The 20,235-nt window shown below is 45.8% G+C and overlaps 2 protein-coding genes across 2 annotated transcripts; one reads left to right on the top strand and one right to left on the bottom strand.

Moving 5' to 3' along the window:
- The first annotated feature begins 861 nt into the window (after positions 1 to 861).
- UBL4A (ubiquitin like 4A) lies at positions 862 to 14,309 on the top strand. Its single transcript, XM_069748273.1, has 4 exons — positions 862 to 993; positions 9,163 to 9,268; positions 11,028 to 11,203; positions 13,969 to 14,309. Exons 1-4 carry the CDS (start codon positions 946 to 948, stop codon positions 14,077 to 14,079), a joined length of 441 nt encoding a protein of 146 aa, XP_069604374.1. The 5' UTR covers positions 862 to 945; the 3' UTR covers positions 14,080 to 14,309.
- Positions 14,310 to 16,496: 2,187 nt separating this feature from the next.
- On the bottom strand, positions 16,497 to 20,195 carry INVS (inversin). The gene has a single exon (XM_069748272.1). The coding sequence runs from the start codon at positions 20,098 to 20,100 to the stop codon at positions 17,146 to 17,148; it is 2,955 nt and encodes a 984-aa protein (XP_069604373.1). The 5' UTR covers positions 20,101 to 20,195; the 3' UTR covers positions 16,497 to 17,145.
- Positions 20,196 to 20,235: the final 40 nt, after the last annotated feature.

Genomic DNA, 20,235 nt, shown 5'->3' on the forward strand with positions numbered 1-20,235 from the left:
CTGAGAATAAACGTCTCCATCTGAATGGGTACATGTGAAACCTCTTCTTGGACTCAAATTCTCTCTTTCTGTGGAGGGGTATTGGACCCAGTCTATGTTTGGATGTGCAGGTCAGGTTTTTGAAACGTATTCTTTAGCCTTCTGATCGTGCACTCCCCGCCTCCTAGCCACAGGTGTTTTAATTATAGTAGGTCCAATACCCCTCCACAGAAAGAGAGAATTTGAGTCTAAGAAGAGGTTTCACATGTACCCATTCAGATGGAGACGTTTATTCTCAGCGAGGTAGGTCAAGCGTAGGACCTCGTATAAGAGAGATGCCGTAAAGTGGCTACGAGGTACACATAAATATGGCCATTTTTATGCGCTAAAAGCTCTCATTTTTCATATTTTCAGTGCAGTAATGCAGTTCAAATTTCGTGTTTTCAAGTTTGCATGTTTTGGCGCTGCAGTGTGCTGCCCTTTTTACTTAACTATCTCCATGGTTACAAACCATGTTTAGAAGGGAGCATTAGAGTCCATATAGAACGTGTAATAATTTTGCCATTATCCACCATGACATAAACAGAACATTTCTTCCACATAATTATTTTATCATCTCTAGACTTTTTGCTTACACACAGGATAGTTGTATATATTAATGATGCAGTAGCCACAATAATAGTGCAAGAGGGACATTAATTTGGTGTCAGGACTGAGGAGAGGAGAAGGCTAACCAAAAGTAATTAAAAAAAAGGGGAAAAAAAAACCTAATAATGGCGAAATCTTTACTGGAGCGCGGCAGTGCAACTAATGCACAGCGCCACCTGCTGGAGCGGAGGAGGGAGTGACGCGTGGGAGGCTCCGCTGGTGACGTCACTAGCGGCTTGGAGGACTTCACCCCTGAACTTTCAGACCGCTCTAGCTGCTTAGCCAGAGACTCTATGGTGATCCCGGCTGGACCCGGAGATGCAGCTTACGGTGAAAGCGTTGAAAGGAAAGGAGACCAGTGTGCAGGTACCGGCGGCATACACGGGGGATGCAGCCTCCTGTGGGTGCGCTCTGCTTTACGGCTTGTTGTCCTGCTCATATATGGCTTTTTTTCCAGTAAAGGGCTCAGTGATAAACAGGTCTGGCTAATAGGTACCAGTGGCCCTATATATATATATAGGCGACCCGGTAAGCCAAGCTCATTGCCACACTTTAAAGGGGTCCTCCACTTCTGGGGACATTTTTGTTTTACTTAAAGGGATGTATTTGTAGCAATTGTCTTTCGTTAGCAATGTTGCACCGTTCGCCTTTTCTAGTTTATCGGCTTTCCCTGTGTATTGCTGGCTGCAGAACGAGGAGTGAACTGAGGATCTGTCAGTGAGCCCACTCCTCCTGCCCAGCAGGAGGCTGTAATGCTGATTTATAGCCACAGAGGACCTGAAGATATGAGTGTGCCGAGAACAGAAGAGCCTGAACGAGAGCCAAACGGTGCAAGAGTCGCAACCAAGCCCAGTTGTCAATATGATTATTATAATACATTTTTATGGCATCATTTATTCCATGGCGCTTTACATCTGAAAGGGGCAAATATAGACAAGTACAGTAAACATGAGCAAAAAACAAGGCACACGGGTACATAAGGAGGAAGGACCCTGCCCGCGAGGGCTCACAGTCTGCAGGGGATGGGTGAGGCTAGGAGAGGGTAGGGCAGGTCGTGCGGCGGTTCAGTAGGTTGAGGATCACTGCAGGTTATAGGCTTGTCGGAAGAGGTGAGTCTTCAGGTTCTATCTGAAGGTTTCTATGGTAGGCGAGAGTCTGATGTGTTGTGGTAGAGAGTTCCAGAGTATGGGGGAAGCACGAGAGAAGTCTTGGATGCGGTTGTGGGAAGAAGAGATAACCAAAATGGTGGTGACAGCTGCCTTTACAACTGTGCAGAGGGCAGTGGGTGCCCGAATGGACGCCCCACCGACATCGCACTGCTAGAGACTGACATTTATGGGGTTAAACCAGCAAATGGAGTCAGCATAGATCGCGAATAATAGAGGCAAGTGCCGACTGTATAACACAGCCTGCACTCTCTGGTCCGGGCTCAGCTCCTGATGTCTTGAAGTGGGGAAGGTTTAAAGGAATTGTGCAAAAATGACCAGATGGCATGAGGCAATAAAATGATATAATCGTTAAATAATAAATAATAATCTTTATATAGCGCTAACATATTCCGCAGTGCTTTACACATTATCATCACTGTCCCCATTGGGGCTCACAATCTAATTTCCCTATCAGTATGTCTTTGGAATGTGGGAGGAAACCGGAGTACCAGGAGGAAACCCACGCAAACACGGAGAGAACATACAAACTCTTTGCAGATGTTGTCCTTGGTGGGGTTTGAACCTCCAGTGCTGCAAGGCGGCAATGGTAACCACTGCGCCACCTTGCTGCCCGTTACTAAATACCTACTAATTACTCCAGAGCTGCTGCTCCCACCGATCATTGTTGGCTCTCCTGCAGCCAATCGCTCTGCTCAACAGTCGTGTGTCAGCCGCGCTACTCACAAATTTATCGCCCCAATTATTGCATTTGCTCCTGATTTGCGGGCTTTATTTGCACTATACTTCACTTTACAAAAAGTCCTTTTCATGTTTGCTTGATTTCCTTTTATCTTTGTTTTTTTTTTTTTTTTACATTGTGAGACATCACTTTTTTTTTTTCTTAAGGCCGGAGTCACACACAACGTATAAAAAAATCGGCCCGTTTTACGCCGACGAAAATCGCATAAATGTTCCCTGAACAGTGATCCGTATGTCATCCGTGTGCATTGTGAGGATGCGATCTTCTCGCATGTAAGCATCCATGTGACATCCGTATGGTGACATTTTCTCGCTTGTGGACATATAATAGATCCATGGGCTCACATATTTGTGAAAAAAATATATATATATTTTTTCTCTAAAAAGATAAAAGAAACACTAAAATCCCACTTCCTAGATATCACTGAATGAAATATTCCAGTTGTAAACCTTTATTCATTACATAGGGGAATGTGTTGCATCTAATATTTTTATCTAATATCCCACGGAGGCCTGGATTTGGAATGATGCTCAAAATCAAAGTGGAAAATGAAGTTACAGGCTGATCCAACTTCAGTGGAAATGCCTCAAGACAAGTAAATGATGCTCTGTAGTGTGTGTGGCCTCCATGTGCCTGTATGATCTCCATACAACGCCTGGGCATGCTCCTGATGAGGCGGCGGATGGTCTCCTGAGAGATCTCCTCCCAGACCTAGATTAAAGCATCCGCCAACTCCTGGACAGTCTGTGGTGCAACTTGACGTTGGTGGATGGTGCGAGACATGATGTCCCAGATGTGTTCAATCGGATTCAGGTCTGGGGAACGGGCAGGCCAGTCCATAGCTTCAATGCTTTCATCTTGCAGGAACTACTGACATACTTCAGCCACATGAGGTCTGGCATTGTCCTGCATTAGGAGGAACCCAGGGCCAACCGCACCAGCATATGGTCTCACAAGGGGTCTGAGGATCTCATCTCGGTACCTAATGGCAGTCAGGCTACCTCTGGCGAGCACATGGAGAGCTGTGCGGCCCTCCAAATAAATGCCACCCCACACCATTACTGACCCACTGCCAAACCGGTCATGCTGAGTGATGTTGCAGGCAGCAGATCACTCTCCACGGCGTCTCCAGACTCTGTCACGTGTGCTTAGTGTGAACCTGCTTCCATCAGTGAAGAGCACAGGGCGCCAGTGGCAAATTTGCCAATCCTGGTGTTCTGTGGCAAATGCCAAACATCCTGCACGGTGTTGGGCTGTGAGCACAACCCCCATCTGTGGACGTCGGGCACTCAGACCATCCTCATGGAGTTTGTTTCTAACGTTTGTGCAGACACGTGTGTGTGTGTATATATATATATATATATATATATATATATATATATATATATATATATATATATATATATATATATATTTCACACACACGTGGCCAAAAGTATTGACACCCCTACAATTCTGTCAGATAATACTCAGTTTCTTCCTGAAAATGATTGCAAACACAAATTCTTTGTTAATATTATCCTCATTTAATTTGTCTTAAATGAAAAAACACAAAAGAGAATGAAGCAAAACATTGATCATTTCACACAAAACTCCAAAAATGGGCCAGACAAAAGTATTGGCACCCTCAGCCTAATACTTGGTTGCACAACCTTTAGCCAAAGTAACTGCGACCAACCGCTTCCGGTAACCATCAATGAGTTTCTTACAATGCTCTGCTGGAATTTTAGACCATTCTTCTTTGGCAAACTGCTCCAGGTCCCTGATATATGAAGGGTGCCTTCTCCAAACTGCCATTTTTACATCTCTCCACAGGTGTTCTATGGGATTCAGGTCTGGACTCATTGCTGGCCACCTTAGAAGTCTACAGTGCTTTCTCGCAAACCATTTTCTAGTGCTTTTTGATGTGTGTTTTGGGTCATTGTCCTGCTGGAAGACCCATGACCTCTGAGGGAGATCCAGCTTTCTCACACTGGGCCCTACATTATGCTGCAAAATTTGTTGGTAGTCTTCAGACTTCATAATGCCATGCACACGGTCAAGCAGTCCAGTGCCAGAGGCAGCAAAGCAACCCCAAAACATCAGGGAACCTCCGCCATGTTTGACTGTAGGGACCGTGTTCTTTTCTTTGAATGCCTCTTTTTTTCTCCTGTAAACTCTATGTTGATGCCTTTGCCCAAAAAGCTCTACTTTTGTCTCATCTGACCAGAGAACATTCTTCCAAAACGTTTTAGGCTTTTTCAGGTAAGTTTTGGCAAACTCCAGCCTGGCTTTTTTATGTCTCGGGGTAAGAAGTGGGGTCTTCCTAGGTCTCCTACCATACAGTCCCTTTTCATTCAGACGCCGACGGATAGTACGGGTTGACACTGTTGTACCCTCGGACTGCAGGGCAGCTTGAACTTGTTTGGATGTTAGTCGAGGTTCTTTATCCAACATTCGCACAATCTTACGTTGAAATCTCTTGTCAATTTTTCTTTTCCGTCCACATCTAGGGAGGTTAGCCACAGCGCCATGGGCTTTAAACTTCTTGATGACACTGCGCACGGTAGACACAGGAACATTCAGGTCTTTGGAGATGGACTTGTAGCCTTGAGATTGCTCATGCTTCCTCACAATTTGGTTTCTCAAGTCCTCAGACAGTTCTTTGGTCTTCTTTCTTTTCTCCATGCTCAATGTGGTACACACAAGGACACAGGACAGAGGTTGAGTCAACTTTAATCCATGTCAACTGGCTGCAAGTGTGATTTAGTTATTGCCAACACCTGTTAGGTGCCACAGGTAAGTTACAGGTGCTGTTAATTACACAAATTAGAGAAGCATCACATGATTTTTCGAACAGTGCCAATACTTTTGTCCACCCCTTTTTTTTATGTTTGGTGTGGAATTATATCCAATTTGGCTTTAGAACAATTCTTTTTGTTTTTTTAATTTAAGACAAATTAAATGAAGATAATAACAAAGAATTTGTGTTTGCAATCATTTTCAGGAAGAAACTGAGTATTATCTGACAGAATTGCAGGGGTGTCAATACTTTTGGCCACAACTGTATATATGGTACAGACCAAAAGTTTGGACACCCCTTCTCATTTAAAGATTTTTTTTTTGTATTTTCATGACGACTATGAAAAATGTAAATTCACACTGAAGGCATCAAAACTATGAATTAACACATGTGGAATTATATACTTGACAAAAAAGTGTGAAACTGAAAATGTCTTACATTCTAGGTTCTTCAAAGTAGCCACCTTTTGCTTTGATGACTGCTTTGCACACTCTTGGCATTCTCTTGATGAGCTTCAAGAGGTAGTCACCGGGAATGGTCTTCCAACAATCTTGAAGGAGTTCCCAGAGATGCTTAGCACTTGTTGGCCCTTTTGCCTTCACTTTGCGGTCCAGCTCACCCCAAACCATCCCGATTGGGTTCAGGTCTGGTGACTGTGGAAGCCAGGTCATCTGGTGTAGCACCCCATCACTCTCCTTCTTGGTCAAATAGCCCTTACACAGCCTGGAGGTGTGTTTGGGGTCATTGTCCTGTTGAAAAATAAATGATGGTCCAACTAAATGCAAACCGGATGGAATAGCATGCCGCTGCAAGATGCTGTGGTAGCCATGCCGGTTCAGTATGCCTTCAATTTTGAATAAATGCCCAACAGTCACCAGCAAAGCACCCCCACACCATCACACCTCCTCCTCCATGCTTCACGGTGGGAACCAGGCATGTAGAGTCCATCCGTTCACCTTTTCTGCGTCGCACAAAGACATGGTGGTTGGAACCAAAGATCTCAAATTTGGACTCATCAGAGCAAAGCACAGATTTCCACTGGTCTAATGTCCATTCCTTGTGTTCTTTAACCCAAACAAGTCTCTTCTGCTTGCTGCCTGTCCTTAGCAGTGGTTCCCTAGCAGCTATTTTACCATGAAGGCCTGCTGCACAAAGTCTCCTCTTAACAGTTGTTGCAGAGATGTCTCTGCTGCTAGAACTCTGTGTGGCATTGACCTGGTCTCTAATCTGAGCTGCTGTTAACCTGCGATATCTGAGGCTGGTGACTTGGATAAACTTATCCTCAGAAGCAGAGGTGACTCTTGGTCTTCCTTTCCTGGGGCGGTCCTCATGTGAGCCAGTTTCTTTGTAGCGCTTGATGGTTTTTGTCACTGCACTTGGGGACACTTTCAAAGTTTTCCCAATTTTTCGGACTGAATGACCTTCATTTCTTAAAGTAATGATGGCCACTCGTTTTTCTTTACTTAGCTGCTTTTTTTTCTTGCCATAATACAAATTCTAACAGTCTATTCAGTAGGACTATCAGCTGTGTATCCACCAGACTTCTGCACAACACAACTGATGGTCCCAACACCATTTATAAGGCAAGAAATCCCACTTATAAAACCTGACAGGGCACACCTGTGAAGTAAAAACCATTCCCGGTGACTACCTCTTGAAGCTCATCAAGAGAATGCCAAGAGTGTGCAAAGCAGTCATCAAAGCAAAAGGTGAAGAACCTAGAATATAGTACATAATTTCAGTTGTTTCACACTTTTTTTGTTAAGTATATAATTCCACATGTGTTAATTCATAGTTTTGATGCCTTCAGTGTGAATTTATATTTTTCATAGTTTTGATGCCTTCAGTGTGAATTTATATTTTTCATAGTTATGAAAATACAGAAAAATCTTTAAATGAGAAGGTGTGTCCAAACTTTTGGTACATATAGAATAGGTAGATATATAGATGTCAGTGACAAAATTAGTACAGTGTGTGTGCGCAAAATACTGGACATGTATTTAATAAAAGGTTATTTATCAGGAAAAAAATGGTGTGGGCTCCTGCGCAATTTTCGTAACCAGCAGAGGGAAAGCCGACAGCTGGGGGCAGATGTTTATAGCCTGGGAAGGGGGTAACACCCAGGGAGCTTCCCAGGCTATTATCCGCTCACAACTGTATACTTAGCTTTTACTGGCTATTAAAATGGGGGACCCTAAAAAAAAATGATGTAGGGTCCCCCTATAATTAATAACCTGCAAAGGCTATGCAGAAAGCTGTGGGCTGATATTAATAGCCTTTTGAAGGGGCTATGGATACTGCCCCCCCCCCCGCTAAAAACATCACCTCTCAGCCCCATCAGAAAAGGTGCATCTCTAAGGCTACGTTAAGACTAGCGTTGTGCTAGTGTGCGTCGGGCGACGCACGCGTCATGCGCCCCTATGTTTAACATGGGAAACGCATGCGTTTTTGTTTGTTGCGTTTTGCGACTCATGCGTCTTTTTTGCCGCAAGCGTCGGACCAAGAAAACGCAACAAGTTGCATTTTTCTTGCGTCCGATTTTCGGCAAAAAACGACGCACGCGTCGCAAAACGCAGCGTTTTTGCGTGCGTTGTGCGTTGCGTCGCCGACGCAGCGGCGCACAACGCTAGTCTGAACGTAGCTTAAATGGCACATCTCTCAATTCTGGCACTTAGCCTCGCTCTTTCCACCTGCCCTGTAGCGGTGGCAAATGGGGTGATAGTTGGAAGGGTTGATGTCACCTTTGTATTGTCAGGTGACATCAAGCCCCGTGGTTAGTAATGGAGAGGCGTCAATAAGATGCTCCCATTACTAACCGCATAGTCACATTGTATAAAAGCACACACAGCCAGAATAAAGTCTTTGTTTCTAGCCACTTGAACATGCAGGGTAAATACTTCCTGCGTCTACTTCCAGGTCAGCAAATCACCTGCGGTGCCGGACAGGACAAACTGCTTCATAGATGTAACTCTGTTGGAGAATTCCCCCAAACTACCCTGTTAGTTTTCGATCTACTATTGTCCAGTTTTTTTCCCTTTAAAATAGTGTTGAAGAGCAGAAGTGACCAGGTCTATGATTTGATGGGGTGGGGAAACTCAAACCCGCGGGCTGTTTGCAGCCTCCCGTGACCTTGTTTCTGGCCCCTTGGCAGGTTCCTGGGGATGTAGTGTTGGGGCTGAGGGTCGTGTTTTGCCAGCCCTTTAATTCCTTCTTTTGAGAGTTATGAGAACGCTGCATGCATAGGTTGAGGGATTCTGTCCTGAAGCTGGCAAGTGTCAGCGCACCAGATATTAGCAGAATCGTTTTCATGTTGATCATTTTGTACGGCCCCCCAATGATGGTAGAAATATCCAAATGGCGCTTGGCAGAAAAAGGTTCCCTGCCCCCGCCCTGGGGTAAGAGATGGCATCACTCTAGTTAAAATGCTCAGACACGTCAGTAGAGGTGAGTGCACTGATCAGACACTGGGATTCCTAACGCCACAGAACAGATCATGACAATAATGCGCCAAATTTACAGAGAATTCACAATTATAGCGCTTGGTGAGCAAATTACCATCAGTAATGTGTAACCCGTAACTGACTAGATGATAAAAGAAAAATTAAACAACTGAAAATCTGTTCTATTTATGTGGCAGGGGTCTCTGCGGCTCGTGGATGGGGTCTCTGCAGCTCGTGGATGGGGTCTCTGGCACGTGGCAGGGGTCTGTCTCTGCGGCCCGTGCATACGTCTTCTGGCCTCATTCAAATAAATAAGACAATCCTGATATTTTGGCATTAAGTGTCCATCCTCGCACATTGTTGCTCATTAATTTACTTCATTAATCTTGTACTTGGCTTTTCCAGGTCTCTGAAAGTGACACAATTCTAGCAGTGAAAAGACAAGTGGAAGACAAGTTACAGGTGCCGGTATCACAGCAGAGATTGCTTTTTAGGGGTAAAGCCCTGTCAGGTACGGACTCCCCTGTATGTTTTTTTTTTTTCGCTTCATTTGCTGCTTTTGAACTTTTTTCCCGTCTTTTTGAAACCGCATCACCATATTGTGCCACGTGTTCCTATGAGGCAGAATTGGGCTATGTTCACACAACCGGCTTCTCTGACTGCTGTCCGTGGGAAAAATCTGACAGCATTCACTGGGGCCATTCAAATTCCCTTTTTGTGTTTTTTTTTTTTGTCTTTTTACGGACAGACTCGACTACTGAATTCAATGGTTGCCCCCCACCCAATAAAAACCCTGATCCCATACTGATGAACTATACAGCATGCGACTTTTACAGCTATATTAGTTATTATCATAGGAAATTGTTTTTGGTTTTGTAAATTTTATTCATTGCTGATGTATAAAACGTATGACAAACAAAAAAAAAATCTATCGTCTGAGTTTTCTGGCTGAAAACCGCTGCAGATCTGCCCCAAATCATGCAGACAGGACAGAGCAGTTGCCTGCTTTGACCTTTCTGTGGTTTTCTTGTCTCGCCCTTTGACTGTTTCTGTACAACTCCGCTTTCCACAATGACGTTGTGACCTATGTGACCGTAGATGTCATGTCACGGGGCCGGGTTCTACAGAGACAGGCTGAGGACTAAGCAGTCACCAGGTAAGTGGGCTGACAGAGGGAGCTCTCTGTATCTAACCGCTCAGACAGTACGATCAGCACTGATTTTAGGGTCTCGGGGGTTAAATCTTTGAAATGAGCTTTTTTTTTCCTGTAATTTACCCCCACTGTGATTATACCTGTGCAGCTCCTTGCACAGGAAATATATGGCAATGTCAGATGCTCAAGAGTTGGAGGAACCTGGTGGTGTCCATCATCCAGGGGATCGATTTTGCTGTATCCAAAAAAAAAATCCAAGTGGAGGCATATTGGAAAGATTGTCAGGTCATCCACTACGCCATGATGGCGGATTAAAAAGACAAAAGGTACCTGTCATGTCCAGAAATGTTAGTTCCCTCCAGACATGTGGATATAATCGTGTCTGCCTGCTGGAGCTGCAGCTACAGGGAGAAAATGAACTCCTATCCTCCCTGCAGCCGCTCGCCTCCAGTCATCGGGACTGTGCAGGGAGCGCTTACCGTCACTGCTTACTACAGTGTGAGCGCGGCTGTCATTTCTTCTCCGCACTCTTGACAGCCTGCTCTGTACACACACACTATAGAGTGAGCTGTCAATCAAGGTGCCGGGAATTTATTACAGCCGTGCTGGCATTTTAGTGAGCAGTGACTGCAAGCGAGTGGTTGCCAGAGGAATAAATGTCTTTGGCAGAAGGATGTTCGCAGGGCTCCTGTCTGACGGCTAGCCCGGAATGAGTGCTCTCATCTCTAGTAGTAGCCATCTTGTCTGGTCTTGTACTCCTTACCCTTCTGTCTACCTGTCCTGCACGCTCTGCTGTAGCACGTTGAGGGAGATGTAGTGTTGGGAGAATGGATTTGCAGGACTCCAGGTCAGTAATCTGTCACCGCTGGACGGAAGTCCTGCCAATCTCCTTACCTTTTGGTTAGTCGGACTGGGATGACGTCATCATTACATCACGCCTCACTGATGATGTCACATCGGCCCAGCTGGGAAGTAAGGTGATTGTCTTCCGTCCAGCAGTGACAGGTTACTGACCTGGAAAAAGAGGGATCAGAAAAGGACAGAGAAAAATGACTGTTTTAAAATGTTACTAATGAATCCTACTTTCTTATTTGACCAGTATTGTCTTACTTTTCAGATGAGCATAGTCTTTCTTTTTACTCCATCGGAGCTGGTGCAAGACTGAACCTAATGGTGAAGGAACGGTCCTCACTGGAGGTCGGTGGGAACACCGTTTGGAAATCCCTGGCTGTGATCCTGGGGAAGCACTTTAGTCCCACTGATGCGGAGAGGGTTCTGGAGTATGTACAAAAGGTGGGAACCGTCTATGTCCTACCTTGTACTATGTATTTTACTTACCCAGATTTTTCGGACCATAAGATGCACCACTAATTTTCAGGAGGAAACTGTGGGGAAAATGGGTCCATCTTACTGCGGTGGTGGAGCAGGGTCACAGGTGTTATGAGGTGCAGTACTGCGAGGTGATGTTGCCAGTCCCATCCCAGGCTGGTAGAATGGGGTGTTTGGCAGCACTTGGCGGTGTGGGGGCTCCGCTGACATTTTGTGACAGCCTAGAGCCTCTGCATTTCTGTGGTTTCAATGCGGTGGAGTCTGGGGAACAATGGCCCGCAGAGGCGGCACATGCCAGATTTCAAACTTGGCGTCGAGATCTCAGCCTGCGCATGTGCCGCCTCTGGAAGATATTTTCCCGACATCCACAGCATTGAAATCCTGGAACCGCGGTGACTCTGGGCTTTGAGAAAATGTTGGTGGTGGAGCCCCCGCACCACCTAACACCCCTGTCTCCCAGCCCAGGGCCCGCAGCATCGCCTGACTCCTGCCGCCACCTCCCCGGTAAGCTACATACAAGCTCTAAGACCCACCCCCCATATTTTTTTTTTTTCTTTTTTTTTTTTGCGGGGAGGGGGGGGGAATGCCTTATAGTCTGAATACAGTATATGGCGCCATCACATTCTGCAGCACTTTACACACACTATCATCGCTGTTCCCATTGGTACTCTCAATCTACATTCCATATCAATATGTCTTTGGAGTATTTTTGTGGCACATAGCAGTGTAATATAGCTAGGAACTGTCCCAGTATTCACACAATATAACATATTCTCTCTTACTGAATGGATGTTTTCTCTTGGTTAGCATTCGGCCATGACTATAGGTTCTGGAACTTCCTTTCTCTATAATTCTCAGCATACATTAATCCTGCCCTTGTCCAGTGACTTGCCTGCCTTGGTCTGTGAGCCCACCTCTGTGTATACAGTTTCAAAGACGCAAAGACTTATCTCTTCAATAATCAGTCTCAGGGTCTCTAGTCAGATTGCGCTTGACAACAGGCAGAGTAAGGGTACCATCACACAGTGGCACTTTTGTCGCTACGACGGTACGATTCGTGACGTTCCAGCGATATCCATACGATATCGCTGTGTCTGACACGCAACAGCGATCAGGGATCCTGCTGAGAATCGTACGTCGTAGCAGATCGTTTGGAACATTCTTTCGTCGCTGGATCTCCCGCTGTCATCGCTGGATCGGTGTGTGTGACACCGATCTAGCGATGTGTTAGCTTGTAACCAGGGTAAACATCGGGTTACTAAGCGCAGGACCGCGCTTAGTAACCCGATGTTTACCCTGGTTACCAGCGTAAAAAAAAACAAAACAGTACATACTTACATTCCGGTGTCCGTCAGGTCCCTTGCCGTCTGCTTCCCGCACTCACTGACTGCCGGCCGTAAAGTGAAAGCAGAGCACAGCGGTGACGTCACCGCTGTGCTGTGCTTTCACTTTACGGCCGGCAGTCAGTGAGTGCGGGAAGCAGACGGCAAGGGACAGACACCGGAATGTAAGTATGTACTGTTTTGTTTTTTTTTACGCTGGTAACCAGGGTAAACATCGGGTTACTAAGCGCGGTCCTGCGCTTAGTAACCCGATGTTTACCCTGGTTACCCGGGGACCTCGGCATCGTTGGTCGCTGGAGAGCTGTCTGTGTGACAGCTCTCCAGCGACCACACTACGACTTACCAACGATCACGGCCAGGTCATATCGCTGGTCGTGATCGTTGGTAAATCGTATAGTGTGACGGTACCCTTAGACCGAAGGAAGATACCCATCAGGTGTCATTTTGCAACTTTTTTTCATTTTATCAGGGAAGTCAGAAAGTACAAAGAAGTGTGTGTGTGTGTGTGTGTGTGTGTATATATACACACACACACACACACACACACACACACACACTTCTTTGTACTTTCTGACTTCCCTGATAACATGAAAAAAAGTTGCAAAATGACACAAATTATATATATAATTTTTTTTTTTAAGGGGCTGTCCATTTTACGTCTTAGGCTGCCGTCACACTATCAGTATTTGGTCAGTATTTTACCTCAGTATTTGTAGCCAAAACCAGGAGTGGAACAAATAGAGGAAAAGTATAATAGAAACATATGCACCACTTCTGTATTTATCACCCACTCCTGGTTTTGGCTGAGAAATACTGATGTAAAATACTGACCAAATACTGCTAGTGTGACGGCAGCCTTACTAGGGCACAAGGACATCCTAGATTGGGAGTGCTGTCTAATAATAATTAGTGATGAGTGAATGTGCTTGGATAAGGCGTTAATTCTTAGCATGCTCGGGTGCTAACAGTGTCTTCGGCATGATCAAATAATATGTCTGAGTCCCCGCACCTGCATGTCTCATGGCTTTTGGACAGCCGCAAAACATGCAGGGATTGTCTAACAAACAAGCAATCCTTACACGTGTTGTGGATGTCAAACAGCCACAAGACTTGCAGCCGCCAGGACTCCAACATATTATTCAAGCATGCCCAGATAACACCTTATCCAAGCATGTTTGCTCATCACTAATAATAATATGATTACAATATATGTTAATGGTTGTAATTTAGAGACCAGACTTTTGCAGGACCTACAGTCTGCTCTCCCCAAGCCATAGTGGCTGATAACAGAAAATAATAGTTTGCATTCAGTTGCCCAGAAAAGAGATGAACATTCAGCAACTGCACCAAAGCCCTAATGATGTGCCTCGTCTTCCCTCTTTTCAGGACTACGAGCGCAGCCTCTCTCTTCTCAGCCTGGATGACATAGAACGACTGGCTACACGAATACTTCACCCACAGCTGCCAGAAGCCATAGATCTAGGATTCCTGGACTGAAATATTAAGAATCATCCCCGCCCTCCATCCGCCCCCAATCCATACGCCCTTATTATCCGTTCCTGTACAGAGCTGGGAGCACAAGTGTAATAAAGATACCAAATGACCAAGAGGCGAGTTCATGACTTTATTTCAGGAAGCTTTTAGTTTTCTTTTCTTTTATTATGTTGACTTTCAAGCTTAAATGTTTTAAAGTAAAAAAATTAAAATAAAAATGGCCAATTTCCATACGTCTTTGGCATCAATATTCATCAATATTTCAGGCACTTGTGAAATATAGTTTAGGTGCACATGATACAAATTATTATACAAAATACTTTATGCAAAACTTGGTACGTTGACTAAATAAAATGCCTTAGAATGTATATTATGTACATGTAAACATGAATCTTTATCACTGCATACAGTGCGCCCTGTATCAGATCTGTCTCATGGTAGCCAATCAGGATGCTGGATTCAGAAAAAGAGAACTATCGTTTGTTGTGGGCATCACCATAAACCCAATCTGTGCCTGATGATCACCCACAAGCCCGTGCTGTAGTCAAACCGCGACACATGAGCCCGGCCGCCTGTCTTCTACTTAGGAGGCTGAATTTGGGTCAGGAGCCCTCTGGACAGTCTGCTCAGTACATACCATGGACTCAGGAAAACCTGATGTTTTTGACTTGATGAACATGGTTCAGACAATGCTAGGATTAAAAAAATATATATACCACAAAGGAAGACTTAAAAAGAATACTATTCTTCTACCTGATGATCATTTGTAACAGTTAAAAGTTTTCTAGGATTTTGGTAAGCAATGTCAAAGAATGGGATTGAACTGCAATCGGCGCTCCTGCGCAGGCGTACTTCTCTGCCCTGTTAAGAGCAAAGTACTGCAGTGCGCAGGCGCTGGGCCTCTCTAACCTTTCCCTGCACACTGCAGTACTTTGCCCTCATCTGGGTAGAGAAGTACGCCTGCGCAGGAGCGCCGATGCCGGGGAGCAATGGAGAAGCAGGAGGGCGCCGGACCAGGACCTGCAACACCCATCGGACCGGACCGCCAAACTCGGGTGAGTATAAGAATGCTGTAGATAAGCCCTGAAAGGTAGTGCCCGCATCTTATAGCAGGAAAATATGCTGCCAGGTTCCCTTTAAGGGACTAAAATCCATGTGACACCATAGACTGTAATGTACTTTCACACTGGTCATTAGGCTCCACACCGGACTCCTACTTTCTGGCCTGCACAGAAGACTTTACATCAGTCTCATTATCGTCACATACCGGATTACAATGACAGAAACCATCTATCTGCAGTAAATAAATGTCCAACATTAACTGAGTAAATTCATAGCTCACCTCCTCCCCTTCCTGTATAATGATTAGTAACCCCTACAAGCGCTTCTCACAAAATTAGAATATCATCAAAAAGTTAATTTATTTCAGTTCCGTATATTAGTCATTACAGACAGAATGATCTATTCCATGTGTTCACAATAGGTGATATCACAGCTCACCTCCTCCCCAACAATGACCTTTACCCAGATAAGAGCATGCTCATGTATCTCTTTTATACAAGCTATTAATATCCATGTGAAGAACAAGAACGAAGAGTCCAATATTAGGCCTAGTGGCCAGTGTGAATTTTTTTTTATAACGATATGGAAAAATAAAATCTACATTTAGGCCATGTTCACACGATCCTTTTTTTCATGCGGAATTGCCGCGATTTTCCCGCTGCGGGTCCGCAGCTGTTTTCCATGCAGGGTACATTACATTGTACCCTATGGAAAACAGGAACTGCTGTGCCCACAATGCGGAAAATCAAAAAAAAAAGCCGCGCTGAATAGCTGCGGGAAAAAGGAAGTACCATGTCACTTCTTTTTTCGGAGCCGCAGCGGTTCTGCACCCATTGACCTCCATTGTGAGGTCAAACCCGCAGTAAAACCCGCAGATGAAAAAAATATCTGCGGGTTTTACTGCGGTTTGTGGTGCCGAACCGCTGCAGCAGGAAGTGCGGGGAAGCGGGCGGAAGTGCGTGGGCGGAGTGTGGCTGCCCCCCCGTGCTCCGATCCCACCCCCCCGTGCTCCAATCCCACCGCCCCGTGCTCCGATGCTCCCCCCCAGTGCTCCGATGCCCCCTCCCCCCCGTGCCCTAATCTCCCCCCCTTATACTTACCCGGCGTCCCGGTGTCCGTCCGTCTTCTCCCTGGGTGCCGCCATCTTGCAAAATGGCGGGCGCATGCGCAGTGCGCCCGCCGAATCTGCCGGCCGGCAGATTCGTTCCAAAGTGCATTTTGATCACTGAGATAGGTTATATCTCAGTGATCAAAATAAAAAAAAAATAGTAAATGACACCCCCCCCCCCTTTGTCACCCCCATAGGTAGGGACAATAAAAAAAAATTAAGAATTTATTTTTTTTTTTTTCCACTAAGATTAGGGGTAGGGGTAGGGTTAGGGTATTTTCAGCCATTTTAACTGCATAGAAAACTGCATAAAAAAAAGGATCAAAAAAAGGATCAAAAAACGCATCAAAAAAAGGACCTGCGTTTTCTGCCAAGAGCTGCAGTTTTTTAAAAAACAGTCCTGAAAAAAAAAAGGATGGAAATCAGGAACGTGTGAACATACCCTTAAGCTTGTTAAAACCTCATTTAACATGAAAAACTGATTTAACCAAGTCATTTATTGGTGACATATTCCCCTTAAAGAATCCGGCCACCCTAGCTTTATGGAAAAAGTGTTTGCAAATTCCATTTCCAAACAACACTTTTTTTTTTTTTTTTTGGTCAATTGCATCCTCCACTGTGGATTCTGCGGCAAATCTGCACCAAAATCCACTTGTTAAGTTTGTATTATATCAAGTGTGAATCTTGCCCCTTTTAATACTGGACAAAATTGCTTTGGGTAATAAAGATATGCAGGCGTTCCACCCCTACGTGGCACAGTCACATATTGGGTAGAAGATTTCTTAAATACTTAATAAAAATAAATATGGCCCTGACCTCCTTCAGGAGAAGAGCAGCAATGTTATCAAGTACAAGGAACACGTACAGTCAGGGTCTCCCAGATTTGTGAAGAACCTGATTTATGGTAGGTGACCATGAGAAGATTTTATATTATTCCTCTTTTTCTTGCTTCTGTACTGGCGCCAGGCCCTCTGTATAACCATCGCGGCTTGTTTTTTGCGCTGAAACAGTTGCTTCCTCGCTTTCTCCCTCTCCACCAATTGCAGTCTTGCTTCCAATGGAATTAACTCGATGTCCAGCTGCTGCCAGTCCATCATGCTTTGACCGAACCTTGAAGATTCCCTGGGAATTGGGTTGGTCAGTGACCTCCGGAAGCTGATATCGCTTGATGACGAGCAAGTCACTATTTTCGCTTCCATTTGTCCATGTTTCATCCTCAAGTGGGAACCAGAAGAACTACGATGTACCTTTCCTGAAGACTTTTTGTCTTCACAATTGGACAGTTTTCCCGTCGAAGGTCTGTGTCCAGTTCGGGCAGAAAAACTCTTCTCTTGATGTTTTTGATCTTTCATTATTTCTCCATCAACATTTTCCGTTTGGACTATACGATCATCACGTTCTCTCTTTTTCCTGGTTGATCTTGATTCTGTAATACAAGATCCAAGCTTTTGGGTGATGATATCCAGTTCCTCTTTTTTAGTCCTATGTATTCTGGTGCTCTTTTGAAGGACCTCCTTCTCGTTTTGGATATTTTCAGAAGTTTCCATTTCTTTAACCTTAATTCTGCTTCTACCACCTTCGTCACTATTCTCCGACATTAGAGAACAACCAGGATCTTCTCTGATCTTGTCTGACTTCCTACGACCTTTTTGGTGGCCAAGGTGCACTTTTTTAGGTTTATTGATGTCGTTGGCTTCTCTTTTTAGTCTACCACATTTCTTTTTGTCATCTTCTGTCTTTATCGGGTCATCTTCATTAGACTGCCCCTCAGATCGTGGAGTTGGAGAAGATGTACTTGGAGAATGACTCGATTTTCTGGGACTATTTCGGCTTGGTAACACGCAAATCTCTCTGGGCCTCGGAGATGTCTTACCATCTTGGGCTTCTTGGTAAATCTGGTTGAGGTGTTCCTTAAGTGTTTTCTTATTGGGAATTTCTTTGACTCTAATTTCTTTGGTTTCCTTATTATTTCCATCCTCCCGGTCCCTGAAGACTTCTGTTGGTTTGGCTTGCTTCTCTTCCTTTTGGCTTTCTTTACATTGTTGACCAGCTTTCACTTTTCTCTTATTTTCTCCTCTCTTTTTGGCAGCTGCATCTTTTCTCAACTGCTCGTGCTTCATTAACAGGTTCTTCCTGTCCCTAAAAGCCCGTCGCACTTTGTGTCCTTTGTAGACGGCTTGGATTTTGGAAGCGGCAATGTCTTGTATGGCAGCAATGGAGAGAGCGCCATGCTCGAACATAAACTGTATGACCTCCTGATGCCCACCCAACAATGCGTAATCCAGAGGTGTATATCTTTCTTCTGTGCTTTCCATCTGGTTGGGGAAGGCATTAAAATGCAGGAGCAGCTTCACGGCGTCTAAGTAGCCGTTGTTGCAGGACCAGTGTAAAGCCGTGCGTCCATTTTTATCCTGGATGTTAGGATCTGCCTTATTTTCCATTAATACTTCCATGCAGCCAATGTAGCCCCCATAGGCTGCACAGTGCAATGGAGTCCGACCTTCATAGTCCTGGGCATTAGGGTTAATATTATTTTCCATAAGTATTTGGCATACATTGGCATTGCCTCCTAATGCCGCCCAATGGAGCGGAGAGCGCCCATCCTTGTCTACGAGATGAACTTTTGCGCCACCTTTAATTAAGGTAGAGATGACCTCTCGGTGTCCCATTTCGCATGCTCTGAAGAGCGGCGTGTGCTTCATGACATCCACAGCGTCCACTTGGGCACTGTTATCTAATAGTACGCGGACAGTGCTGATCTGCCCCGATAAGGAGGCGGCATGAAGGGCGGTGCCGCCATATTTATCTGTCCGGTTTATCTCAAGTTCTGGGTCAAGCTCCAACATAACTTTTAGCGCCTCGTCACTTCCTTTGCCGGCCGCCCACATAAAAGCCGTCCGACCCTCTAAATCCGCTTCATCTCGCACGGAAAGGTGAGTGAGCAGGACCCGTACGGTATCGGGGCAGTTTCCTTGGGCCGCGTAATGCAGCGGTGTGGCTCCTTGACTGTCGGAAGGGATGTTAGGGGAACGGTTTCGTTCCAGGAGAAGGTTTGCGATAGGAGTGTGACCCAAAAGTGCCGCCCAGTGTAGCGGGGTACGGAAGAGATTGTCATAGGGGGCCACATTACATCCGCGGTAGGACGTGAGAAGGCGGACTACCTCCTGATTACCATCACCGACGGCGAGGTGCAGAGGGGTGCGCCCTTCGTAGTCTTGCCAGTTGAGTAACGACTCTGTCGGGGCGGCTTCCAGCAAACAGCGCACCGTCGAGGCCGCTTCCGGGTCTTTATGTCCGGCCGCCCAGTGTAGAGGTATTTTACCCTCTTGGTCGGGGATGCCGATGTTCGATCCGTGCCTCACTAACAGCCTGACGTGGCGCGGGCGGTTGTAGTAGGCGCTCCAGTGCAAGGCGGTCTGTTTCCGTTGATCCTGGGCATCTACTTGACCGGGTGGGGTGTGTTTCAGAAGAAGCGCCAGACAGCGGGTATCCTGGTGACGTGTGGACAGATGTAACGCTGTGATGTCCCGCAAATCGCGGTGCGTGCAATTCGCCCTACGAGACAGGAGAAGCTTCAGAAGCCGATGGTTGCCGGTTTGCGCTGCCAAGTGCACCGCCGTCCGCCCGCTTCTATCGGAGCGGTTCACACGGGCTCCATAACGGATGAGGGCTTCGGCACAGGCCCTGCGGTCACCCAGGACGCTGTACATCAGGGGAGTCCTCCCAAGTTGGTCCTCCTGGTCAGTCAGATCGGGGCTGCAGCCGATAAGGCGCAGGAGAGTCGCCTTGTCCCCGGTGACAGCGGCTGCATGGACAGGAGAGGCCAGAGAAGAGCCCTGGGGCGGCCCACTCATCCTGGGAACAGCCGAATTCCCCAGAACGGCTACAATCCTACAGTCTCTATGGCAACAGCAGCGGTTACTTCTACAGTGCGGCAGGAGATAGCCGCATCTCTATGACAACAGACGTTCTATCCGCGGCGGCTGTCG

The sequence above is a fragment of the Ranitomeya imitator genome, chromosome 2 (genome assembly GCF_032444005.1).
Source record: "Ranitomeya imitator isolate aRanImi1 chromosome 2, aRanImi1.pri, whole genome shotgun sequence".
In the NCBI taxonomy this organism is placed as follows: Eukaryota; Metazoa; Chordata; class Amphibia; order Anura; family Dendrobatidae; genus Ranitomeya; species Ranitomeya imitator.

Coding starts and splice junctions, on each gene's coding strand:
- UBL4A (XM_069748273.1), top strand. CDS start 946: ATGCAGCTTACGGTGAAAGCGTTGAAAGGAAAGGAGACCAGTGTGCAG. Junction 994..9,162: donor GAAAGGAGACCAGTGTGCAG/GTACCGGCGGCA, acceptor TGGCTTTTCCAG/GTCTCTGAAAGTGACACAAT. Junction 11,204..13,968: donor TTCTGGAGTATGTACAAAAG/GTGGGAACCGTC, acceptor CCCTCTTTTCAG/GACTACGAGCGCAGCCTCTC.
- INVS (XM_069748272.1), bottom strand. CDS start 20,100: ATGAGTGGGCCGCCCCAGGGCTCTTCTCTGGCCTCTCCTGTCCATGCA.